Source organism: Scleropages formosus, chromosome 11 (genome assembly GCF_900964775.1).
Source record: "Scleropages formosus chromosome 11, fSclFor1.1, whole genome shotgun sequence".
In the NCBI taxonomy this organism is placed as follows: domain Eukaryota; kingdom Metazoa; phylum Chordata; class Actinopteri; order Osteoglossiformes; family Osteoglossidae; genus Scleropages; species Scleropages formosus.
The window spans coordinates 17,836,886-17,863,834 of NC_041816.1; the positions used below are offsets into that span (position 1 = coordinate 17,836,886).

The following is a 26,949-nucleotide window of genomic DNA, read 5'->3' on the forward strand; positions in this document are numbered from 1 at the left end:
CGTTTGAGGCCTCTTACTTTTGCTCCTTAAAAGAAAGGCTCACTGATAAATTAATGTAAATGTATTGTAAATATGATGACATGAGTAAGGGCTGCTGATGTTTCATTCTCCTCCCCGTAGAGGCCTTGCTCTGTCTGGTCCTGCAGATGCCAGCTACTGAAATATTTAAGCAATAAAGTGCTGCTGACCTGAAGATGTTTGTCGTTGTCTCATCCACTATTTTACAACCCTATTATTTTCTTAAAACTTTTCTGTCATTTCTTCCTTCTCCTGTTCCCTTTCTTCAGTGCCTAATCAATGATGTAAAAGGGCATATTTACGGCAGATTGATGTAAATTCCATTTCCTTGTGTTTTGTGGTTTTCCATAGGTAGTCTACCTTACGAGTTCAAAGTTGTCATCGCCGGCAACCATGAGCTCACCTTCGACAAAGACTTCATGGCTGAGCTGGTCAAGCAGGATTACTACCGCTTTCCCTCCGTGTCCAAGTTGAAACCAGAGGACTTTGACAATGTTCAGTCACTCCTTACGAACTGTATATATCTGCAGGACTCTGATGTGACAGTCAAAGGATTTCGAATATATGGGACACCTTGGTAAGTCCATCTGCCCCTCAAGAAAAAGCAGCTAACCACCATCATCCATTTTCCCAGTCCGTGTTGCTCTATTTCATATTGAACATAGTTTTAATTGCTTGGAAATAGCAATTCTGTTTTGAATATTTCTGTTTTTCATCTGTGTGCACATATTTATTAAATGTCAGAATGAAGCATGTTCAGTTTTCCTTTTAACGAGAAAACCAACTGTATTTCCTGTTCATGTCACTAGTCATGTAGAAATCCAACTAGTTTTTTATTTATATTGTGTGTGTGTGTGTGTGTATAATAATCTTTCTAATATATAATAATAACAAAGTTGTCATATACAGTAAGGATTAGATAAGAAGGCTGATAAATACAAGATTTTGTTCATGATTGACTGAATTGGTTTAAAATACTTTTAAATGGTTTGTGTGATCTTTCCACATCATTTCTTTTAGGGAATATATCCCTGCTATATGTTGTTTGGCATTTGTGGCAGCAGGTAAAGGTACTGCATCATGGCATTCTTCTTTTCTCCAGCATTTCATTGCTTGTGATGAAGTGAGAGAGGCTGGAGGTTCCGGGGGGAATCTGAGAGCCTCAGCTTCCCTGGAGGACCCTATGGCCCTTTACTCTGAAAGCTGTTAAATGTCTGTTGTGATACTCAAGGCACTTGGGCAGGGTGGGGGTATGACCCTGTCTCTCCCAGCGGTCTAGTGGTATGTCACTGAGTGGTCTACATTGGCCAGTCCTGCTATAGCGCAAGTCAGCAGTGCTCCCTGGTGCTTGTTTGTAGTCCGCACAGTGGGTAACTATTTCCCCAACAGATGCAGCGTTGCAATAAAGAGTAAATGTTGCAGAGAGGTGTGCTGAGCAGGCTGAACTGATGTGTCTTTTGTTCTGGCCGTACATTAACGAATAACGTGTTTAATGACAGTAATGCCTCCTCTTAGGTAAGACATCAACAAGCTATCTATGGCTGGGGTGCCGGGGCACTGAAAGCATCGCTGAATACACCCTGTTTGACGGATTACAATGGTGTGACTTTACTGATCTCTGACCCCATTGTTCAGTTTGCCACTCACTGGGTTTCCAGAATCATGATTCATCCAAATAGTTGAACTTGCTGGAATGTGACCAAATTCAATTCCCCACCTCTGGCCTGTTTGAAGCTGCAGCGATCATAGCTGAACAGAGGAGAGGAGAGACACGCCTGGCTGAGGTGCTGTCTTTAGGAGTGGGATGCTCTCCCAGTAGTCACTGTTATTGAGTATAGGTTGAGTTTCAGGGGCCACTAGAACTTGGAGACCAGGAGAATGCAGTCTACTCAACTAAAAGGCGCGCAGTTTCTTCTTTTGCTGTGATTACACATAGTGGTATTCTGTCTGGAGTGTATACAATGTAATACGAACTATGCTGCACTAGACAAACAGTTGTTGATAATGGATGAATGGATAGATTGGTTACATATAGCCATAATATTGATACTTTTCCATGTTTTGCCTTTGAATGATACACTAAACAGTCTGTCTTTCTGGCCCTCGTAATAAATCTACAGCACTCTGACGTATTTATGAAATATAGATATTTTATCTGAAAAATGGGTGTTCTGGCAATGGTATGTGTTTGAGTGAGAGCAAGAGCAATGTTGGGACATGGCAGTAACAGTGCTCTGACCTGCTCCCCTGCAGTCAGAGTGACAGTCCAGATCAGCGCCCAGTACGCTCATTTTAATGATCAGTTACCTCCTCACATGGTGGCTGCAACCAACCTGAATGGACCGCACGTTTTGCGAGCAGGTGTCAGTTAGCCCACCTCACTGTGCTATGGCAGCGAACTCTAAACTGACCAGCACATCGCAGCGCATCCTCAGTTGCTCAGCTGAATGAATGGGTAAGTAAATGTCAGCTTTGTGTACAAACTTTGCATTGTATGTTGCTTTGGAAAAAAAGTACCAGTTAAATGAATAAATTATAATATAGGCTGATTTGTGGTCCCAGATTTCCTTGCTGCAGGTGGTCATTGTGGAACAGTGTGGATTCAAACCTCACATCAATCAGTTAGTCAATCAAAGGTTTATTTGTCAAATGCACAACAATAAAGCATACAGCAGTGGTTCCTGGCAATGAAATATCTTTTTTCGAAAGCACAGGGTGGCAGTAACAACATAAATTAAGATTACAGTAAGCAATAAGTTAAAAACATTTGCAAATTACAAAACAGTAGGAATTGGGTAACACTAGTAACTATTAAGTGAAACTATTTAACGAAAACCAGATGAGTTGTTAAATTTGGATGCCGTTTGACTGTTCAGGAGTCTAACCACCAGGAGATAAAAGCTATCCCGCAGTCTGTTTGATTTTGATTTGATACATTGGAAACGTTTGCCGGACACCAGGAAAGAAAATAACGTGTGACCAGGATGACTGGGGTCCTTGAGGATAGCCCTAGCCTTCTTAAGGCATCTGGCTGTATAGGTGTCCTGGATGTTTGGAAGCTCACAGGCAGTGATGAGCTGTGCCAACTTCACCACCCTCTGCAGTTCTTTATGATGCTGGGCTGAGCAGCTCCTATACCAGGCAGTGATGCTGCTAGTCAGAATGCTCTCTCAATTGTGCACATGTAGAAATTGGCCTGGATATGTGATGGCATGCCAGCCCTCTTCAGCCTACAGAGAAAGAACAGGTGCTTCCATGCTGTTTTGATCACGGTGTTCACTGTAGGGTGCACTGCATCATGAGCCATCTATGTTGTTAATGCCTGTGCAGTCTTACCTTAAATGTTGTGACCGATGTGTCTGTGCATCTGCGTGCTTGTGTAACCTTTTATTTTTGGAAAAACAGTCTTTGCATGTTCTTTATATGTTTTTATTTTGTTGGTGACTTTGTTGGGAGTATTGTGGCATGATATACTGGTGCATTGTTGCCAGTGGTGGGTAGGTGTGTCTGTGTGTATGTCGCGTGGTTTTCACTTTGCTTTTTCAGTATTGTAGTGCTAATGTTGGAGCAGTGGTGGCTCTTGATAACAGCCTAGTGTGTGGTATGGAGGTCCAAGACTGCCCAGAAGCCTACTCCATCCTGAGGGAGTATGCCATTGTGCAGCCAAGCATGACTCAGCCCCCACCTCAAAGCAGCTAGGAGTCACACGTGCTTTTCCCCATGCTGGAAGACTTCCTCTGCCATCCCAAAGGCCTAAATATCGCTCATCAGAACCACCGACCACCTTTAATTCCTTAAGATGTTTGTCTACAAGGGATCACCTTATGGCCTGCTCTTTGTTTTTGTCATGAAGGAGCCATCTCATAGACAGGGAAGTGAGCCAAATTGTTTCTCACTTTAGTATCGAATTCATTTGCCTGCCAGTTTCTGTCCTTTCACTGCCCAGTGGCAAAGCCGGAAAAATGCATATTTTGTCATTTGCTTGTTTATTTTTCTGAAAGGTCAGTCAGCACAGATGACACAGGTTGCTTTTGGTGATTATGGAATGAGTCTCAAATTGCAGACTAAAGGCTTCATGCTGTTGCCAGTAGATAGCGAAACTTTTCCTCATTTCACTCAGTCGGTACTCGGTGATCAGGGCTGTGTGGCCTTTGTGGGGGTGGGGCCAAAGGGGGGGAATGGTGTAAACTGGGGCAAATTCCCATTCACCCTTCCAGGAAGTGTCCTTTTGTTGAGCAACATCCTGGTTCCTTTGTGAGGATGGGGGGCAGGCCCAAGGCTGACCCAGGGCTGACCTCAGCTTTGCCTGCGGCATCGGCCACACAGAGCAGGCCTCTGTCCCCCCAGCCCACCAACCCTGGGATCAGAGCAGCAGGCGGGTTACGGCGGCTCCACATTCGCTCACCCGCAGAGCAATGGGCTGGACCCTGTAGCCTGGGCCCCCAGCTCTCCCAGGGGTGTCATCTCCAATTTGTTTGCTTATTGCTCTCAGTTCCCCTCTTTAATGCCCACTTTTTAATGGGACAGTTGTCCTCTGTGAACTGTTTTGTCATGCTGTACTGCTCTTGGTTCATTTCAGTCAGTCGTGATGAGCAGTATTTTCACCTTTCTTACTCAGAACATTATGAAGGGAGTGAACCAAAGATTTTATAACTCTTGCTTTGTTAATGATATCAGATTATTTTGATTCTTGTGTGCTGTTTTTTTGTTTACCTCAGTTATGTATTCCTTTGATTTGCTGATGGGAAAAGTGGGAAAGGGTCACCAGTCTGAACTCTTGGTGTAAACCTTAAGGGTCTGGACATTTGTCTGAGCATTGAGTTCATACCCCTGGTAGCTCTTGAGCCAGTGAGGGTTCAGCAGTGAGACCCTGCGAGTCACACAGAGGTCTGCTGTTTCCTGAAATGCATTGGGTATTTGTGAGCAAGTTGTCTGTAAGATAAAATAACACTTTACTGGCCAAGTACATTTGCCCATAAAAGGAATTTGACAAGGTCCATGTTCAGTCAGACACATTAAACATAACAGAACAACACACACATTTTCAGAACCGCTAGTCCCATACGGGGTCGCGGGGAACCGGAGCCTACCCGGCAACACAGGGCGTAAGGCCGGAGGGGGAGGGGACACACCCAGGACGGGACGCCAGTCCGTCGCAAGGCACCCCAAGCGGGACTCGAACCCCAGACCCACTGGAGAGCAGGACTGTGGTCCAACCCACTGCGCCACCGCACCCCCTCAACAGAACAACATTAAAGCAATAAAGAATGAAGTAACAAAGTGTGAGGAAAATGTAATAAATAATATGCAATTAGTAGTTTTTACATATGTGTGTGATGGAGGCCTTCATAAATGCCTCGCGGAAGGTTGAAAATCCAGGTAATATAAGAAAGAGCAAGTTGGTCATCACAATAGAGCAGAAAGTAGATGGATTGACATCTCTGTCACCATGGACAAGCCCACCAGCTAACTTTTCCATATTGTAAAGGTTGTCAAATGGTTTAAAGGACAAACAGTCCCCTGTGTCATCTTCATCTGGGTCTGTTTGTGTCAGTTAGGGATGAGATGATCAGCCTGCTGCATAAGAGTGAATGTGACCCTATTAGAGCTGCAGATCTCTGGCTTCTTGGCACGAGTGTGACCCTGTTAAAGCAGCAGGCCTCTGGCTCCTTGGCGCCTGTCTCTCGTTTCGTTTGCCTTGGCCATGGGCCCCCTCATCTCCCGCCTGCCGTCTGTGCAACTACTTGCACCCTACGGCCAGAGTGTAATCCTTGGCGACCCCCTCCATTCCCCTTCTTTTGCCACTGAAGGGGTGCAACGGAAATTTCCTCAAAGAACATATGGCGCCAGCCCGGCAGAAAATTTCCTAATGCTCTGATATGTTTTCCACCAGACCACATTGCACATGTTGAATAAACAGCCAAGGTAACATTTCGGTGATATCTGAACGTTGCAGCCCCACCAGGTGGGAGCTGTGTGTGAGTTTGTTTCCACATTGTGTATCGGGGCACCTGGTCCTAATAATTTAACTAGGTGTCGTATGATGTTGGGCTCCATGGAATCCACAGACACATGGAGGGAAAGGTACCCTCCCAGTTTCAGTGACTTGGTGCCGTGTGTGTGTGACCCCACATCTGCTCTCCCCCGTTAGCCGCACTCTGCCAGGTTGTATTCACTGTAGTGAAGCAGTGATGGAGACAGAGGCTGTTCTGGTTGAAGGAATATGTGAACAAAGAGTGCTACTTGGTCTCATTCTTACTTTTTGTTTGTCTCCCTGGGTGAGGGCACCTTCCTGTGGACCCAGAACTTTCTCTGAAGTATTGCACTGAAACGATCAAAGAGCTCTTAAGTTGTTCAGCAGCATTCTTCCTATTTCTTATTCTGTAAACCATTCCGATTGAATGCAACCTCATAAATCGATGTGAAATCAGATGTTATGAGAAATGATGGCGTGAAGAACCAAGTCACCCTTGCAGCCTGCAATCTGCAGCGAGGGGCACAGATAAGGAGTGTGTTTCCAGTTGGACTTGCCCTGCTTGCACGTGCCACTGTGTCAGGGATACAGATGAACCTTCTTTCAATGGAAATGGTAAAAAATGGATGTTCCATGGAAGTTCTGCTTCGTGACCAGTGAAAGCTTTGTGGAAGGTTATTGTTCCCTCAGAAAGAGAGACAAATCGACTGCCTCTCACACAGGGTCCTCTAGCCAAGCATCCTGTGTGCTATCTGTAGCTATGTGTTAGCAGCTATGTTATGTCTGCAGTGATGGTGATACCCACACAGATCTGAATAACTAGCCACAGACATGCCTCCATTCACCACAGTTAGCATGTATCTTCCATTAAAACTTTAGTTTCATTTTTAATTAGTTTCCTTAATGTTGAAGGTATCATTTAATTAAAATGGAAAGCATAATGTATGACTAAACATATAGTTGGGTGCCATTGTATTATTCCTGGGTAAACCTCACTTCTGACTTTTTGCTCCCTTGGCTCCTGTAGCCCCGTGTGGTATAAAGGATGCCTCTGAATCCATGCAGACAAGCAGCCCTGTGCATTCTGTGTTGTTCAGCTGCCCAGCAAGCTGTGCAGAGGAATAGGAGAGTGCCTTTCCCAGATGTTACCTGCTCCCACCGGTGATTGTGGGCTGACCTCTTACCAGAAGGAGCGCTGGTTTGTCAGCATTAATTAGTGGTCTGTGTCCTCGACACTCCCCAGGCCTCCCGCAGTAATCGGGGCAGCCGCCCTTAGCCCTGACACGCGGCAGCCAACAGTGGGCCATGAGGGCACTTCGCTGACACTGGCAAGCCCGGCTCGGGGGCAGAGGGCCCTTCTCCGGCTGCTGTACAGTTCACCAGGGGGGCGTTATTGGATCGGTGCCCTCTTACGCTTCTCTGCTGCAGAGAATACTGAGTGCCTTGTTTGTTTCCCTTCTCCAAACGGCAGCCGTCAGGCCGATTGGGTTTCGCCACACACTCGGTGCCAGTGTCCGCTCCATAGCGCTCTCTTGCAGCTGTCCTCTGAGCCATGAGCAATTTCAAATGTTTGCTCCCCTCAGTCCACAAACATTCCTGAAAATAGGGAAAATCCTATGAACTGTAATGCTGACATGTGAGTGTTATTTCTGTACATCTGTGTCGAGTGATAGCTTCAGCATCTCTGGTTTGCAGAGTCCTGGGTTTGAGTAATGCCTTAGGGCAGCATCAGCCCCCGTTTGCTGATTTGAGCTTTGCTCCCCACGCTGCTTTACAGCCATGATCATCCAGCTTATTAGAAGAGAACCTAAAGGACTTTAATGAGCATTAGGCCACTACATAAATTTAATGACCTGTGAAACAAACAGCACTGTGCTCACTGGACATGAATGTTAAGTGGTTTTGTTATGTGCAACAGCCGCTGGTGCAGGCACGCACGCAGCCGCTCGCAGTGTTAGTTCAGTGCTCAGTCCTGCACAGGGGTCACTTCGACAAAGCACCTCACCAAGGGATCAACAAACGAACACTGTCAATGCGGTACAGCAATCACTGCAGGAACCCCCAAACCCCCCCCCCACAGAAAAACACCGCACAAAACACTCACAATCTCTGAAGCAACAGAGCAGCCATGTGGTGTCGAGAGGCAGTCGGGTCCCTGCTCATCGATAGGCCCACGTTTAATCAGATACGTCGCACAGCAGGCTGTGGAGGCGAGACATGAGGTGCCCAGAGCTAGCCAGCTGTCCAAGAGAGCGATGTAGGGGTGGGGGAGGAACAGAAACAACAAAATAATACCCTGGTCCTGGGCCAAAATCACTTAAGACTCTGCAGGGCTCGTACGCGCTCCTCGGGTAGTATGTCTGCCATCCCACAGCTCGCAGACAGAAAGAGATGGGGATCGGAAGCCCTTAATTCCCCTTTGTTTCTCTGTCCTGCAGCCTCGCTTCATGCTTCATCACTGCCTTTTTTCCTCCATGCACACTAGTCAAATCCCCGACCCAGGGTGCCTCCCGCCTTCGTTTCATGCTGTGCATCACGTTATGAGTAGATAAATATTTTAATATTCAAGTGACCTTTCAGTCAGTAGGCTGCAGGGACAGACACGGCTGTGCATTAGCGATGCCAACTGACTGAACTTTTTTTAAATAGCTAGCAGAAGCGTATGTTCAAGAGCAGGAAAGGCCATGCGTCTCCTCGGCGCTGTGACTCTCTACAGAGACCAGCAGAAAGGTTTCAGAAATTCAGTAGCCGTTGCAGCTGAAACCGTTCCTAGCGTTAACCAGGACATGCATGGATCACCTTGGTGTTGTACTAAGTGCTGTTCTTTTACCAGGCTTTCAAGGAATGATTTTTTTTTTTGTTTTTGTTTTTGCAGATGCTCAGACAGTAAATTATAAATTGTAGGGTCTCTGGGATTCTGACCAGTAATATGGTTCTTGTAAAGGGAAATTCTGTGCTGCAGCAGGTTATAGTTGCATATATATATATATATATATATATATATATATATATATATATATATATATATATATATATACACACACACATACACACACACACCCACCCACCCCTTTGGTGTCCATTAAAACATTTCAAAATAATAAACAAATGATAAATCTACACTCTCTGATGGTAAAACTTCATGTTTGCCTTTTTCCCTTTCCTACTGTAGAAGTGTGAAAGCTGTCTTCTGGCACCATCTTAGTGTCGGTGCTGTCACTGGAGCATATGTCATGGTAGCCGTGAGCTTCACTTAGAACTACTACCTCACTTCTTCCACTGCAGGCACGGCCTGGCCATTAGCATGCCTGACCGTGGTTTCATCATGCACGGCAGCCACAGCCGTGTGCATGGCGGTCGTTTTGATGTGCGTGGAAAGTGGAATCATATGCAGGAGCTGCAGAAGAGCGCTCAGCTCTGCAGGAGATGATTGTTTAGATTGTGGGCTTAACCGCTATTTCAGCACGTACAGTTCTGAAATTTTCTTCCTTGCGTGCATGTGTAATCAATCACTGTAGACTTTTATTTCACACCGCCAGCATCCCCATCCTCACTTCTCACGTGATGTGCCCTTTGTGTAGGTAGATAGATGGCCTGCTGTTGGGGTGACCCTGGATGAAGTGCACTGTTTTAAGTTAGGTCCTGTAATGGCAGCCAGATGAAATGAGGATGACTGAAGGTGGAGATAATAAAGAGAGGACAGCCGCAGACAATGCCCGCTTCAGTGGCTTGCCGCTTTCCGATAGGACCATACAGGGGTTGGTGGTAGAGCCTTTGGGGGGAGGGGGGTGAAGGCTTACACTGGTGAAAGATTACACCCCTGTGTATCCTGGGCAGTGCTGAAAAGAGGGCACTCCGCTGTATTTACTCAAGCATCCATCAGCGTCAACCAAGCCACCCCCCTGTGCGCCGGGTGTCTTACTGGACGGAGCTCTTTTCTGTGGAAGCATTGTCTCACTTTTATCAGCTCCTTCCTTTCTCCTCCACAGATAAGAGAGCCTTGCCCAGAGCTTTCAAAATATCTTCATAGATTAGCAAATGGCAGATAGGGGTGAATGGAGGAAGTTTATTTTTTGGCCCATGATGACAGTGATGATAAGTACCACTCAGTCTTGTTCATTACCCTGTCATGGCTCTGTATTTCCTGTTGCCCAATGACACCATTGTAGCACAAGGCAAGAGCACTGGGACCTCAATGCTGGTTCCCTGCTGTGTCTCAAGCAAACCTTGTGCATCTGTTTCAGCACAAGTGTTATTGATCAAAAAAAAGGAAAAATAGTGATATCTTTCTATCCTTAGTTTAGTGTTTTTGTGTGTCTGAGCCACAGGTGGACCCCGTGTTTTGTACTGGCATTGCGTGGTTAAGCACTGGTGGAACAAGAGCCACCAAAGAAGGCATTTAGAATGGCTGAAGGAAACTGATAAAGGATTACACTGCGGGCAGAGGTAACTATAGTCTGATGAGTTATTCTTTTGGGCTCCCCTCCCACAAAGACCCTGAACTCTAGCCCACACCTTTGTTCGAGTGCCAAAGCTTATCTATGGTAAGGATAAATTTCCTTGTTTCATCATGAGCACTTGTTATTCCTACTTGGAATGACAAAATTGATGGTAGGAAGAAACTATCAGAAAAATTATTCTGTAGCGGTCTTCAGCATTTCTGTTGATTTTTAAAAGTTATACTTTAAAAAGTAGTTGTCACCATACAGAAAAGAGTATGGGATAGGAAGACCTTTTAGTATGTTGACAGCTAACGGTTACGCTTAAAGGATTTTTTTTAATCCGGTACAGTTAATGATAAAGGAGAATTGGTTAACTGAAAATTTGCCTACATGAAAGTACACTGGTGGTGATGCGAGTAAGGTGCGGAGCAAAACACAGTCTTCATGAAAAAAAATATTGGCTGAGATTTCCGAGCAACACTGTTGCAGATGTTTCGAAAGCACATCTACTTGTGTAAGATCCTCACTTTCAAGGCACATCCATGTTTGTGTATCTGTGATGTGGTGGCGTGCAGAGTGCTCACAGAGCACACGGTTTGTACTCGATCCACAGTGGGCACCCTGCAAGTGACACTTATCAGAGCTCAGTGACCATGTCATTCCCAAACTCACCCTGCTTATTCAACATGCTGTCAAGACAGCCATATGTCACAGTGAAAAGTACTGACAAGATTAAATGTTCGCAGCAGCTAAGTATTATTTAGTCCATGATGACTTATATATATGATTTGATATTGTAATATAGATAAGTTGAGTTATTTACTCTTACTTTGTTCCTTCTTGTGTGAATGTGCTCTTTGAATGAACTGGATCTTAATAGTTGTTTCAATGAAAATAAATAAAACTGTCCTCTAGAGTAAGGGCTGATAAGTGTCAATTTATGCAGTGATTTTTTTAAATTTTTTTTTTAAACTAAATATTTCATAACGGTAAGCATAATTAATAGCTCTTTTGCTTATGAAATTTGTTTGACCTCACCTCAGTCTGTGCAGAGGAAGGCCTTTCTTTCTCTCCTCCTTTTGAGTTGCTCTTTGCTTTTTGAAGTTTGTCTTTCTTCCTACCTTTTTTTTTTTTTTTTTAATATTGTGAGTGAGTCTCCAGTTCAATAATAAGTCAGTCTATGAGGTATAGGAGAGCTGAAAGGTGTCGTCATGATAGAAAATTACTTGGCAGATGCTTGAGCACTAATTGTTCCTGTGTGTGACCTGTGGGCCTTTGCCCTTTGAGCCTTCTGATGCTCTTCAGGTGCTCTGCCCAAGGCTCATTTCCATGGCCTCCCAACTCCTTGCCCAGTATCTTTTTAGTCAAAAAAAATCACACGCTTTGGGAATGGGAGATTTGTCTTTCTACAAAGAAGCAACTGCACTTATATTTTCAATCATCTCTATCTGCTCCTAGCATTGGGATTTGTGTTAGAAGTACAGAGGAGCACTTCAGTTTTTTTCTTTTTTTTTTTTTTTTAAATTTTTTAAAATAACGCTTCTCAGAAAGTATGGTCTCCTCTGCTAATATATTAAATTACATTTTTCATTTATTTTGCAATTAGTTTTTATGGTTGGGGTGAGAAGAAGTGGCAAGGGGCTCTTTTAGCCTGTTTGCCACTCCAGAGAATCAAATTATTTCCCAGAGAAATTAGCCTGTCAGCCCCTGCAGTCTCTGAGGGTTCGAGACACCTGAGACAAGCCAATGGTTGGCTTGTTTGGCTGGGTAACACAAAACCCACTCACCAGGTCTGCTGGGCCTGCGCCTGGGTCTGGGCCCATGAGTAGCTCAGTAAATGGTACTCGTGGTGTGTAACCGTGAGGAGGTCCTTTCATTCAGGGCTGTTGGGTGGGGGGTCGGGCTGTCTTTATGCCCCATCTATCACGCCGTCTCGGGTTTCTCCAGTCCTTCCTGCCAGATCCATATTTCAAAGACCTTGGACAAATCTGGCGTCTTCGTTCCCAGAGAAGCTCCCCAGCCCCCCCTTTTCCCCCCTTCTTCACCCCAATCTCTCCCCGCTGCGGTGGCTCCTGCTCCCTGCCTAAGGAAACAATGGAGGCCTGGATCTCAGGGAACACGCAGGCCCATTGTCCCTCACCACCGCCTGTCTGTCAGAAAGGTGAAGCATGTGGAAAGATGTGAATATCAGGCAGGGGTTTCCAGGTGGCACATGGAGCAGCCTGTCCACTGTCACCATATTTTCTTGGCCCAATAGGATCTGCTGTGGCAAAACGTAAAGTGAGGTGGTCCTTCAGAGCACCAGTCTAAAGTATTATTTAGATGGTGCTTTTATTCCTTATAGTGCTAGATACACTACACTACCCTGCATTCCCATCAGTCATTCACCCATTTATAAAGCAGAGCAATGTAACACATATAGTCACTCTCATGTACACACGGCGGAGAGTGTAGATTCACTAGTTCTTCTGAAACACATCTTTGAACTATGGAAGGAAAACAGAGCACCCAGAATAAAGCTCCACAAACATGGTGAGAACACGCAAACCGAACACAGATCAACCTAGATTCAAACCCATATCCAAATATACAGCCTGGAAGCTGCCCATCATGATTCCAAAATGATGAGTGACCGTCTCTTTGTTTCCTTAAAACAGTGATTTGCCCAGCTATGCATATATAACAATGTAGAAGGTAACACTGCAACATTTTTCCAAAGTCCATTTTAGAAGCTTGGGGTAAATGTTGAACTTTTATTCAATGAATGTAGGATTATTATTATCAAGTAGTTTGGTAATAATTGCTGAGTCTATATATTTGGGAGTGGTTAGTTTTCAGAAAATTTGAATATTTATAGAACAACATTGAACTTAGAAGTTTTGCATGTTGCTGTATCGTAAAAGTATTGAGTATCTTGACGTGTTTTCATGCAATAACCTGTTTATGGAAAGATACACTGATCCGTCATTAGAGTCCTTTTATTTAATGACAGCATTTGCTGTTCTTAATTATCCAACTCTTTTAATTTCCATTTCTGCTTAGTCACTTAAGTTGATACAGCCAAAGTGATGCAGCCAAAAATGGACAGAAAAGAAGGATGCAGATCTTGAGGAAATTACTTTCAGAATGACTCCGTGAACAGCGGTAATGTAGATCTTTGTTTTTGATATAAGAGCATAGTTTACAAGCTGTGTGTTCTGAGCACACACATGTCAAGAACATTCTTGTGTTTTCAGTTTCCTCCAGGGACACATAGGAAAGCTTGGTGCTGCATTGTGAAAATGAGATGAGAGGAAAAACATCATGAAACCTGTTTACGTCTTTGCATACAAAACACAAATTCTGGCTCTGAGGTTTATTTTATTTTTTGTATTAGGTCAATAAAATGCTTTTAAATGAAATTATTACCGACATAAACTCACACTTGAACTGCAGCCTCATAACATTTTATGAATTTCTCTGCTGCTGTGCGCCTAAAGCAGGCAAATCTTTCTGCTTTATGTGCTCTCGGCCTAATTTATGACCCACATGCAGCAACTTCTCCTGTTCCTGCCACAAGTTTGGCATATTCCAGCCTGGAAGGATGCCCTTTAGTGCTGTACATCTCAGGATTCCTTGGACTGTAACACATTCGGTGGCAGGTTGCTAGGTGGGGGGAGCTGTGCTGTATTTAATGACATCCGTTCTACTTGAAGGAGTGCAGTTGTAAGGGGCCGTGTCTTCAGGAAGCCTATCCCGTTAGCCCTGTTTACGAGCCAGTGTGCCCTGCGCCTGTCCATCAGCTTTCCTCAAGCAGCAGCAGCTTCCGTCTCCTCCTTGGGCCAGCTGGCAGTAATCAGAATGGTCCAGCCAACCCGTCTGGAGTGTCAGGCCTCTGGGGGGGGGGGGGGGGGGATGTGCTATGGCCACTTTAGCTCTCCAGGTAGTTCCAGCCTTAACTTCTGCACTGACTCTTGTGCAGCTGTGCTTAAATGAATTTTTCCGGGACCCCAATCCGTCATCCGGCTGCAGTTAATAGGACTGGGTCAACCTCAAGTAGGCACCCCACCCCCACCTCCATCCCCCTCTCAAAGTTTGCAGCAGCCTTGGTGCATCAGCTGTTTGTCAAGCTGGCCCTGCCGCTTGCCTCCTATTACCAGGGGGTCTGGTGATGTTAATAAAGGCACCGTGGCTCGCCATATATACTGCATTCTGTCAGGTGTCCCCCTCCTGGGGGAGAAATAAATGTCCCATTAACATGCTTCTCCTCATTGGTCCTGACAGCTTGATCAATTAGCTATCCTCTTTAGATGACCTCTACACTGCAGTGACAAGGAGGTGAGGCCACAATGAATCGCCCAGTCATGTAATAGGCTGCACTCTGCGGCAAAGGGTTTTGCTCTCCCCTCCTGCCGTGCTTGCTCTCTCACCCACTTGCCTTCATTGCATTTTATATTGTTGGCAAACTCTTGGCCAATGTCAAGGAGACCTGTATGTATACAGTCAGAGGGGACAAAGCAGTGGTGCAGCAACAGGGGGTGGGAGTACGTGATGGGGATATGCCCTGTTTCACCTGTGAAATGCAATCTTATCTGCGGGCCTGAAATGGAAGCTCCATCTTCTGCCTTCACCAGCGTTTCATCACAGCTTTAGGTACCCTGCCAGTAAGGGGCATGTGTGTGGGTCATATATACCCTTACACTCTCTCTGTGTGTGTGTGTGTGTGTGTGTGTGTGTGTGTGTGTGTGTGTGTGTGTGTGTGTGGGAGAGAGAGAGAGAGAGAGATGGTATTTTGATGCATGGATTGAAATTAAATGACATTTGAATATGAAGAACTAGAAATGAAATATACTGTGGAAAATAGGAAACAAATGGCAACAGCTGTTACAGGCTCACTTTTTCGATGAACTGTAACTGCAAGCCATCAGTATGTGGATCTGGGTACAGGTGACTGAAAGGTGTGCTGTTTTGTCTGCTTTAAGCAGGAGGTAGCTTGACTGATGCAGTACAGTCCAACTGGTCCACTGTCCCTAGAAGACACCAAAGCCTAGCCATTGCGCATCAGTTAAAAAAGCCCATATCCCACAGTGCACTGCTTTGGAACTGAGAGGTGCCAGTAAATGCATCTCTTCACCAGATTACACAGTCGCGTACGCCAGTCGGCGCCAGATCCGTAGCCCCGTGCTCCACTGCCGTGGCTGTGCCAACTGCTGGTTTGCCCTTTGAAGATGTTCCCGTATCAGGGAAAGCAAGTCCACTGTGAAGAATATGCGTAACTCTAATGATTTTAGTGGGCTTAATTGAATATTGACATTCTGCATATGAGGCTAAATGGGTCCTGTCTAACACGGACTCCGAGGCACAAGCAGCATTAACCTGTTTCACGTTGCTGTGCCCAGAATCATTAAAATGTTGTCATCTGGGAAGCACAGTTACTTTTTTGACTTTTTCCATTTAATCTCATCCCCTTTGTAGTGTAGACGATGGACCTTTTTAATTCATCTGTCAACAAGGTCCATCCTGTCAATCGCACAGGTCAGGAGTTTCTGAAATGTGGGCCAGGTCATGAGACCCCCCCCCCCAGAATTGAGTTTTGTTCCAGGAGTAAAAGCTTCGCTGCAGTGCAGGGTAATTGGGCTCGGTCCGGCTACAGAGGAAACAATATTTCCTTTATGCGCTGCGGTCGCCATTCATCTTTTTGGAGTAGAACAAATGGACTCGTGGGGTAGGTAGGTATTTTCCCCTGTCGACTGCTACAATAGGGCTTCTGTACAAGAGGGCAGAATGCTCGCTTTATTTTTTTGATGGATTGAAATAGAATTTCTTAAAGCCTAGATGAAAACGTGTCTTGAACATAAGAAGATTAATGATGGCCAAACATTGTTTTTCCATCACTGTATACCAATAACCTGAGACTGTTCATCTAAGTTTTTCCTCTTTTTTATTTCATTGGTGACTTGAGCAACACTGATAATGAAGGTTTCCTGAAAACTCAGTCCAGACAGCACAGAATAGTGGTTGTTGTGGTGGTTTGCGGCTTTTTCCTGAGCGCACCGCAGGAGCCAGCCTGGGGGGGAAAGGGAAGCGGTTAGTTTCCAGCATGTACCGGAGAGTGTCTGCATTGCGCTCGATACACCCTGACCACTGTGCGCATCCTGATCCTTCACTGCCACCAGCTCTATTGATGTTTCTGAGCTTGATTTCCCTGTGGTCAAATGGAATGTGGTGCCTACGTCAGAACAGTCAGAGCAGCGGAGCTCCACTGTGCGTCTCGGCATCCTCTTGTGGAGGCATTGTCATGTTTGTCCACTTCTCTGCCCTTCCTTAGACTTCTAATTGTGCTACTGCAATGCGTGTTGCTTGGAATTCTCCCTCTTTTTTCGAATGACTCTTTAACCTTGATTCATGCAAGCTCGCTCAAAGAAGACATCCAGTCCGTCAAACCTGAACATCGATCAACGTTCAGAACTTGGCATTGGCCGATGGTTTCCTCTCACCCCTGTTGCAGCCCCAGATATCTCTTTGTTCCTGACCTGTGCCAATTTGCATTAGCTTCCCTTGTTGTGCCCCCGTCATTCAGACAAGATCATTATAAAAGTCCTAATCTGACAGGACTGCGCTGCTGGCCCTGCCCGCCGTCGGCTGTCATTTTCAAAATATCTGCTTGTGCTCCCTCAGGACGCCCTGGTTCAACGGATGGGGCTTCAACCTGCCCCGAGGCCAGTCTCTGTTGGACAAGTGGAACCAGGTACCGGAAGGCATCGACATCCTCATGACCCACGGGCCTCCGCTTGGTGAGTCCAATTAACCCCAGCTCATTAGCATGCCAAATGGAGTTTGTTTAATTATTCTGGTTTTAGGAGGGTTCTAAGTGCTGATGGCTGTTTGAGGCTGCCAAATAACCTGTCATTCAAAACTCCTCTAATGTTCGGACTGAAATGGATTTGCATAATTGACTTTCTTAAATGTTTGCTCTTCACTTTTAAAAAAAAAAAAAAAAAAGAAAACCTGACTGGAGCAGCTAATCGTGTATGGATTGCACAGTTCAGGTTGCTGTGACTGTTTTTTTACTGTTTTATTTTTTTTACTTTAAAGCTTTGCACTTACTTTTTTAATATGATTCTTGCCCCTTCCTTTGAAAACCGGACCAAAGATAGCATGATAGCGTTGAAATTTGATTTCCTGCTGTGACAATTGAAAAGGGGTCTTGGTGATGTGGTGTTCTGAGAATATTTTGTATTTGTTTGGCAGATGCTTCTCCACTCTCCGAGTTTAGCATTTCTGTTTTTTTCCAGCTTGCCTAAAGCCTTTGGTCACATGTCTGTTTCTTGCGCTGGGGGATGGTACCCACATGGAGCAGAGGGATCGATGCTTTTGTTTGCCTGATGGTAACCTTGGGGATGCAGAGGGTGACGCTGTGGACCTATGTTTTCTCTCCACAGGTTTTCGAGACTGGGTTCCCAAAGAGCTTCAGCGAGTGGGCTGCGTGGAACTTCTCAACACGGTTCAGAGGAGGGTTCGCCCGAAACTGCATGCTTTCGGGGGAATACATGAAGGTGAGTGTCTTCCTAGCCTTCTTTCTGTTGTGTCATTTAGCTGTTTGCAGGGAATGATGTCACTGGTCTACTTGGGTGTCAGTCAAAAGTTCAGCGGTTTTGCCTAAATGCTGCTCACCTGGAAGAAACAATGAAATCCCCGAGTGTTTCAGAAACCAAGAACTTCCCCGATTCACTGTATTGCAGCGGAATAAACTGAAGGGGGTGACAGCCTGTACCCCGAATGCCCTCCAGCCATCTGTAACCCCTGCAGTGTGGAGGTGGGGAGTCGCAGTGTCTGGCTCAAAAAGCCACAGGATAGAGAGTGGGGGGTGGTCAGTTTTGAGCTGTAATCTCTGCGTACTCCACATTGGCCTGGCATTGGCCCAACACCTCTCCAATGGAGGCGGCAGGGGGTGGATGAATGAGCATCGTTCTGAGAGCCATGGCCCAGTCCAGGCTTTACAGGCCTAATCTGCTTTTAGGCTCGGGGGGCAGTGCATCCCTGCTTGCCAGACATAGCCTATCCCTCAGCCGTCCTTTTTTAATTAAACACAGAATTAGCAACATATATGAGGGGACTAGCCCAGCCTGGAGGGAGATCAGACAGTGCAAACAGACAGGGGCACATGCAGATGTCATTGTCTTCATTGTGCACTTACCATGCTGATCCAATGTGTGTGGCTCGTGATCTCAGCTGCTCACAGGGATAGTAATCGAATGCATTTGGGTAGTGTAGTAAGTTCGCCTACTGTCATACAGTACCAGCCAAAAGTTTGAATACGCCTGCTGAAACTTGTCGAATCCCTCATGTTTGTGCAGCTGTTAAGGCAAAGGGTGGCTATTTTGAAGATATCAGAGGATTCCAGTGCAACTTCCAGTGAGGTCCTTGGGGCTTTACTCTTGGGGGGGGTATGGATAGGCTGCCATTGAACCAAAGTCAAATCTTGGCAATGGTTTTCATGATTGAAGAGAGTATAGCAGTGGTTCACCATGACTTTCTTTAGTGGGATACATAAACTGATTTGCTTCAGTATTGGGTGAAATGTTTGTGGCAGTTGGGATTAAATCGCTCATTAGCTCCGAATTAGTTATTTCTTGTGTTTCTGGCCCTGTGTGCAGAGGGCAGGGTGATTGTTGTGTGGTGCTCTCCCCCTCGCAGGGTATGGCATCATGACGGATGGGTACACAACGTACATCAACGCCTCCATCTGCACTGTCAGTTTCCAGCCCACCAACCCACCCATCATTTTCGACCTTCCCAACCCCCAGTCCTCCTGAAACCTTGGGAGCAACAGGAAGCCCCTTTGTTTATTTGTTTTTTCTAACATTGAGTCAAATGAATTCTACTAAACTAAATGTTTAGGTTTATGTTTTCCAAAACATTGTTCTTTTTGTAAACTGCTGGTACACGAAAAGTATGGAAAACTGCTCAGAAGTTACACTATTGAAAATTGGTTCTGTAAGATAAAGCTTTGTGAATTTGTATAATTTCCATATATATTTTGTTTGCATTTGCTGGATACGTTGATATTAAATGCAATTGTAAGTTTTTATGTACTATTTTGTTTTCTAGGACAATTAAGCTTTGTTTTGGCAGACGGGGGATACTGCCTTAAATGTTAGCTTTACAGTACATTGGGAGAATGTCACTGCCTGTAGAAAAAGTAGTCCCTTATTTATTTTCTGTGATCAGTCAGCAATTGAAAAAGGATCACATAAAGTTCAAGTTTATGGATGAAATCCTTGGGGAAAAAAAACTATTTAAATCTAGTACATCATTCTGTAGATTTGTTTGAAAAGTGCTACCTATATGTTACGCGACCTCTGCACTAAATTTGTGATTTTTATAGCTACTTACTATGAGAATTCTGTTTGTGCTTATGTTTACATATGTACTATATGTATGCTTGTGTGCATACAGGTCTGAGAATCATGCAGACGTGTCACCTTTTTCTTTAGCATGGGTTTCACCATACGATGACATTTGCCTTATCCTAGCAAGACTGATCGACGTGTAAGGCATTTTGCAAGCTATTTTTTATACACCTGCCTAAACAGAGTTTAGTTGTCCTTCAAATCTTAAATATTATTGTATTTGTGTTTGTCCTTTTTTTCTAATTTTGCACTGTGTGTAAATGCAATCTTGCTAGCACAAAAAAATGTTGCCAATAGTTGTCTCAACTTTGCCACTGTAAATGCCCCTTCTCTATCTGACTTAGTTTCCTTCTTTATGGAAGTTTAGCGCTGCTTTTTCTCTTTACGTTCATTGTGATATATATTTAGCTGCCTTTATATGCAAATAAAATTTCAAAATTTTTACATATTAAATACATGTCTGTTTTTAAGAAAATGTTTTATCTTGCAATTGATATTGTGGGGTTAGTGACAGCATTTACTTCGTACATTTTATAAATATTAAATTCAGCAGTGAAATTGCATCTAATTTGTGTGCAGTGGTGATTTGAAAATGCTGTCAGACACATGCAGGCAGAAATGTTGTCCTTAATTTACACTCCTAATTTCACCGTTGCTCTTAATTACACTCTTTAATTTCCTTTCTGGAGCCGAGTCTGTACGTCATTTAGTACCAGTGACATCTTTGTTGTTTTCACGTCTAACATTGACCTTCCAATTAATCACAAATTAAAACCGCTTGAGTCTTAAGATATTTATTTGTCACAGACTGTTTTTCAGTGAAGGAACACAATTTTTTGTGCTTTTGACAACAGGAAGCATAGTGGTTAGTGACTGACGGACCCAGGTTTGAATTTGTGCTTTTGTTGCAGCACCTTTGAGCAAGGTACTTCAGAGAAAAGCGTTGGCTGAATAAATAAACTGTCTCCTTTGTGTCTTTGGTTTTGGTTTAGGGGCCAAATGTTGGGTTTGTCTCAAGTTCCTGTCTCATCGTGTAAAAAGTCGTAAGTTGCAGATTTTTTTTTTTCTTCTTCCTCCTTTCCCCTCTATGGGTCATGAACACAATCCACACTGAGAACTGAAGCTATGTAGATGGCTGCAAACAGCCCTCTCGGTGTTCCCGTGATCCACAAGTTATTCACGGTTCAGTTATCTTCTAATCTTAAACGTTCTTAAAATAAAGCCTGTCAATCTACACTGCTATTATGGGAAAGAAGTCTTTCGTAATGGAGTGAACCAGCTAAAAGGAGCCATGCTTAATTGGCACACAGTGGACCGAATGCTGTGACCTTACTCCTGCTCCTGTACCGTAGTATTATTACAGAGCCTGTTATTAGGCAAGTTTCACATTAAAGTGGTGTTCATGCTCTTTCTCACCTGAGAACAATCACTTATCAAAGTGGAATTATCACTTAGTGTTTTCTCAAACATGCAATTTAACGTTTCTGTTTTCAACTTCATTGCCTGAGTTTGAAAAGCTTCCCTGTCAAATCAGTGAATCGCGGCAAATGACTACCGTATCTCTCGTCCCTATTTATTTCTGTAATCCAATTTGCAGAGCCACGCGGTGTGTCCACGTATTCATAAAATAGTGTCAAAAATGGTGGCGAGCGGAGAAAAAGCTTGCTGGCCTTGAAGTCAAACTCCAGGTCCTTCCAGCTGAAAGCAAAGTGAATCCCTCCAAGGCTGGGGGGAGGAAAAAAAAAAAAAAGTGAGCACTGAGCTCTCCCAAACCCCTCCCTGCTAGTCCGCCGCACATCAAAGGGACCAAACCAATTAACTTTCCCAAACGAGAGCACAAAAAACAGCCCCAGACCCAGGAGAGCATCGCCCTTCATTATCATAATCCACCCTAATCATATTAGCATAGCCCTCGAAACCAGCGCGAAAGGTACGGTCTGTGCGTGTGCGTGTTAGAGTGGGTGTTCGTGTGTCGTTTCATGTGTTGCCATTTTCTACTCTCCGCTGCGGCTTATGTCTGTAACGTCTAATTGAACGTAATTCCTTCTCTGAATGAGCTCCTACACGCTCCCTCGCTGTCTATTAACATAAGCACCTAAAAACCTCACCCACACCTAAGCGTCTGCTTATAAATGTAAAGATTTTGCTCGCGTGCTGAGACGGCCGTACGAAGGCCTGACAGCGGGTGGGATTTGCAGATGAGGTGCCTCCACGAGAGACACCGCGGCGTTCGCACGACCGAATTGCGTGAGCGCTGACGCCGCTGCCGTCACCGTGACCTTGCGACCCGCAGTTTGCGCAACCTCACCCCCAGATCGCTACGGGGAGATGCGGGGGGAGGGTCGGCACTTGGCCCCCTTCTCCATCAACAAGGACCCCAAGAAGCGCACATCCACCGCAACCCGGAACCCCTCTCCTCCGCTCCCCCCGACACCCGCGCGCATTTCGGACGCCTGCGCGGCTGAGGGAAGCGGGCTTGCGCGAAACTGTTTGGAACTAAGAATGCCTGTGAAGAACAGATAATGAAAATGTCAAAATTGCCCGTTTTTAATTAAAGGACTGCGGTCGCTCGTGCTCCCGGATTGCCGAGGGTCCTGTCGTTAGAGGGTCCCTCCTCCCCACCGCTCCAGCATTGGCTGCGCCTCTTTCAGATGCTCCGCACGTGTTCAGGGAGGGGAAGATGTCTGTGTCGGATCACAAGCTTTTATTGCTGGGCCAGATTGCAAAGTCTATTAATTATCCCGCCACTGACACCGCCAGGAATTAATAGGTGTGCTTGACAAGGATGGCTATTACCCTATGTTGTCCTGACAGCTGCTATTGATATTGGAAATTTGTCAACTTGGCCTTCGCGCAGCCAAGATGAATGCGGTGTGTGTCGTGGCGAAGGCTGTCAGGCCCTCGACCCCAGCAGGCCCGTGGCGCACGGGGACCCTGCCGAGACGCGCCGGAATCAACAACGCACCGCCGACCGACGTGTCAAAGCGCTGGTCGCCCGCCCCAGCGGGGGTCACCCTGCGTTTTCTCGGGACAGACCGGGTGTGCGATGTAGCGCGCGAGGCTTGGCCGGCGAGACGGTGCGTGTCGGGGTGCGTGCCGGGCTTTGTGCGCTTCGGACAGCCTGGGTGCCAGGGATACGACGTGGACTGTTTATGTCGCCCTAATTGCAGCCTCCAAATTTTATTATTCTAATCTGGAGTTAATTTGGTCCGAGTTGAGTCACTGCGAAATAAGACGAGGAATCGGCCAATAGATGGAGAAAAGTATGGCCTTTCCATTTTCTCATCATGTCCATGTGTTCTGTATTATTGGCCTTCATTACTACTATTTTATTATCGCCCGCACAATTACAAGACTACAGCTGGTGCCTGGTTTTGGAGCTCCGTTCCGAACTTCTGCATCTTGTTCCGGCCCGCAGGCTGTAAGCGAACTCCCGGCCTCCATTCATTCCTCCCTCATCGCAGCTTCATCCAGCGACCGGTGACCACCAAGCGTGGGACGGTCGAGGGGCGCGGAGCAGATCTCGCTCGCAAGCGGCTCCCTTCAGGTCCACGTCTTGCTATAGCTGTCGGCTGATGAACAACTCGGAATCGTGGGATACTCGCGCGTCGGCATCGGGGAGGACCTCAGCCGTAGATAGCTTGGTGTTGAGCAGTCAAGTGTTGTTAACGCGGTGACGGAAAGAGGATGTGGAACGAGGAGTGTTCACCTACGGTTGAGGAAAGGGGAGATGATAGCTGAGCTAAAAATATCAACGTCACATGTCCAGATCTGATTATTCATGAAAATGAAAATATTGCATTGATGAACGTGTGGCGGGGTGTCGTTACCATGACCGTGAGTCCTTCTAGAATCTCCAACTTCAATACTATCCTTTCGTGCTCTTGGGGTTTTGTGCCGTGGACATTTTATGGGTACCGCACTGATATGAGGAACCTCATTTTCTAAGTCTAAGAGCTGTCAAAGGTCATTTAAATAAGAATACTTTACTCTAGTGTCATTCAGGCTATTTATTTGTACTTTTTTGTTTATAACGTTAATTTATTGTAACGGCTGTGCGGTAGGAATTCTTCCATTCTACAGCTGGACCAGATATCACCATCAACACCGAGTCGACAACAGGACTGTGAGTCGAAATGAAGTCTGACGCAAACTGGACTCGAAATTAAGCAATAAACTTGACAAGGAAAATTTCCAAATTCTTTTATGAAAGAAAGAAAAAAAGAAAATATGTTCAAATGACTATCTGAGCACTGCTCTCGCTCTTTTGGAAGGAACACAATGAATAGAGGATTTTCGGTGATTAAAAAAGTCAATGTGAATCACTGTCCGTGTCCACGATTGTTCTGTATTTTGACTTGGTTGACATTGCTCAAGAATATATAATAACTCAGAAGCGTAGGTCCGCTGAACAATACGGAAATGCAAGTACACTTGCGTTTTCATGACGGGTGGAAACGCTGAGCATAAACCTTTCCTGTGCTTTTCTCCCCTCGGAAATTTTACACTTTTCTTCCTGTTGCATAATTTTGCAACAGTGAATACATTGCTGTGGTATAAAGCAATTTAAAAAGTCTTTCGGTATGCTCACCTGATTTATAAATCTGGGGCACCGCACTTTCTCTGTTCGTATCAACATGTCATGATGGGCAAACGTGTTGCTGACCCTAGATGTTACACTAACTCATTCAGCTGCCACTTTTCTCCAAAGTAACTTGCAATGTTAAGGTTACAACTACAAGCTTATAATTATTTACTCATTTATACAGCTGGGTAATTCAGGGTAAGTGCCTTTGCTCAAGGATACTACAGCCAGAGGCAAACATCAGACCTGCGACCTTTGGAGCCAAAGACAGCAACCGTAAGCACTACGCTACCGGCTGTCCCTACGTAGATATTCCAAGATTCATCCGAGGACTCCAGCTGGATTGGATTTCAATATGAAACAAACTTTTTACTTACTCCTCTTTTCCATTCTCTATTGTGTTCTCATCTTGTTTCACATGGCAGCGGAAAAGTCATGCACTTTGGGCGACAATTCTAGGCTCCTCAATGCTAAATGCAAGGCTCTTTGCCCCTTGCCTGTCGGACGATGTCCTGCAGACAGAAGTGGTCCATTGACAGCTGTCAGCAGTCAGATGGATCATTCAAGGTCACAGCTGGACTTTGATGGAACCGTTCCTTCTCAGCACATGAATCAACGAAACACTTTGAACCCATTCTTTCCTTCCCTCCATCCTTCAGCACATCTTTGACTGAAGGGCTGTGCTTCGTATATGTGACACCACTTGAAGACGTTTAGTCTTTAGGCAGTTGGACATATGGGGGGTGAGAAGGATGAACCTGTAAATTGTTTCCTGCGCCTTCCCTTGAGAAATGAAGGACGTGTGCTATGGCAGAATTTACTCTGCAACTGGAACTATGGAGCAAAGACTCAGCATGGTGGCACAGCGAGTAGCTCTGCTCTCTCACAGTGCCTGGGAGGTGTGAGAGGACGTGAGTTTGCATGTTCTGTCTGTGTGGGTTTCCTCCGGGTGCTCTGGTTTCCTCCCACACTCCAAAGACATGCTGTTCGGGTTTATCCATAGTGTGTGAGTGACAGAGAGAGTGTGTTCCACTGATGTATGGATGAGTGACCCAGTGTAAGTCACCATGGTGAATAAGGTGTGTGGGCTGATAACACTACATAGAGTTCATTGGAAGTTGCTTTGGAGAAAAGTGCTAAATAAATGTAGGACTGGCATGGAGTTCCCTAATTTGTGCAGTTTCTTTTGGGATTAATAAAGTTGTAATCTATTATAATAATTCTGAGTTATTTTGATCTCATGAGTAGTACAAAGTCACTGAGAGTCACTCCAGGATGAAAACTGTACAACCTGTGTTTGGTACTAAGCTCCTGGTGTGAGAACAAGCAGAGGTGCTCACCAGTCTTGGGCTTGATAACAGAGCATCACTGGATCAAATCCCTTTCACTTTTTGGTCTTGAATGACAATTTTTTAATGAAACGTGTATAATGCAAGTGCTCCGTCACACTGTAATTTAACGTCTTTCACCTGTAAATTAGGAAGTTCAAGCACGTACTTCTTCATGAACTCCACAAAGAGAGTATCTGTGCAGCTCAGTGCTGAACACATGCTCTGTGACAACTGTAGAACCACATTTATTTATTTAGCTGATGCTTTTGCCCAAAGCAACTTATAATTCGCCTATTTACGCAGCTGGGCAATTTTACCATAGTATTTCAGGGTAAGTACTTTACTCAAGGGTACTACACTTTGAAGAGGGGAATTGAACCTATAATCTTTAGGCCCAAAAGACCCAGCTCTAACCCCTACGCTACCAGCGGCACGAGCTGGGAGGGATGGCCTCGGAGAAAGGAGAAGACGGCTCTGGCTGACAAGGAGTCGCGAGCCCGGCATTAGCGCACCCCAGCCTCAGGCCTTACTAGGGGATTGATCAAGAGGTTACCTTCCTTGGTGATTCACCCCAATCCATCAAAAGCAGAAAAATGGCCTTGATCTTTAACATTTCCCACTGCGAAGCAAAATGACGGAGCAAGGCAAATGTCAGAAGCATGTATCTCAATCAATGCATGAAGAATGATTTAAAATGCAGCACGCTGTAGGCAATGGGAGGGATTCTCTTAGAATCACAAAGCAATGGAGGAAATTGACCCTGCCACCCCCACCGCGGCATTCGCGAGCACCTGATGTCAACCCCCTAACAGAATGTTAGTAACTTGTCACCATCCTCAGGTGAGAAATCACAACAGAGATTGTGCCTGGGGCTGTTTTTAATTCCGGTTAATTTGCTTGCTTTTGTTTAAAATTGCAGGAAAAAAAATGTAATTTCCTGCCCATTTTATTTCTTGCTGTTGTTTGCCGATTTTTTTTTTTTTTCCGAAGAAGTCAGATCCAGGAATTATTATCACTGTAAACTTGCCCGTGTCCTCAACTACCACTTGACTAAAGGTAATAATAGACAAGGGGCTAATTCTCGTTATTTAGAGCTGTCGTCGCGTAATTTGTTTCATAATTTATCTCTAGTCATGAATTTCCAAACTGACATTCGGCTTCCGTCGCAACCTCCGCATGTGCGGCTTTTATTTTATTAAATCAGACG

At 45.1% G+C, this 26,949-nt stretch overlaps 1 protein-coding gene across 4 annotated transcripts in view; it reads left to right on the top strand.

The window, feature by feature from the left end:
* mpped2a (metallophosphoesterase domain containing 2a) overlaps nucleotides 1–20,279 on the top strand; it is a 38,504-nt gene extending 18,225 nt beyond the window's left edge. For 3 of the 4 annotated variants that reach the window (XM_018763123.2, XM_018763122.2, XM_018763124.2), the window contains exons 4-7: nucleotides 370–595; nucleotides 17,092–17,207; nucleotides 17,856–17,969; nucleotides 19,111–19,229. In XM_018763123.2, coding sequence (XP_018618639.1) covers nucleotides 370–595; nucleotides 17,092–17,207; nucleotides 17,856–17,969; nucleotides 19,111–19,229 — 575 coding nt within the window. Of the gene's footprint in view, nucleotides 1–369; nucleotides 596–17,091; nucleotides 17,208–17,855; nucleotides 17,970–19,110 lie in introns of all 4 variants that reach the window. The other variant, XM_018763121.2, reaches the window with a different exon arrangement.
* Nucleotides 20,280–26,949: the final 6,670 nt, after the last annotated feature.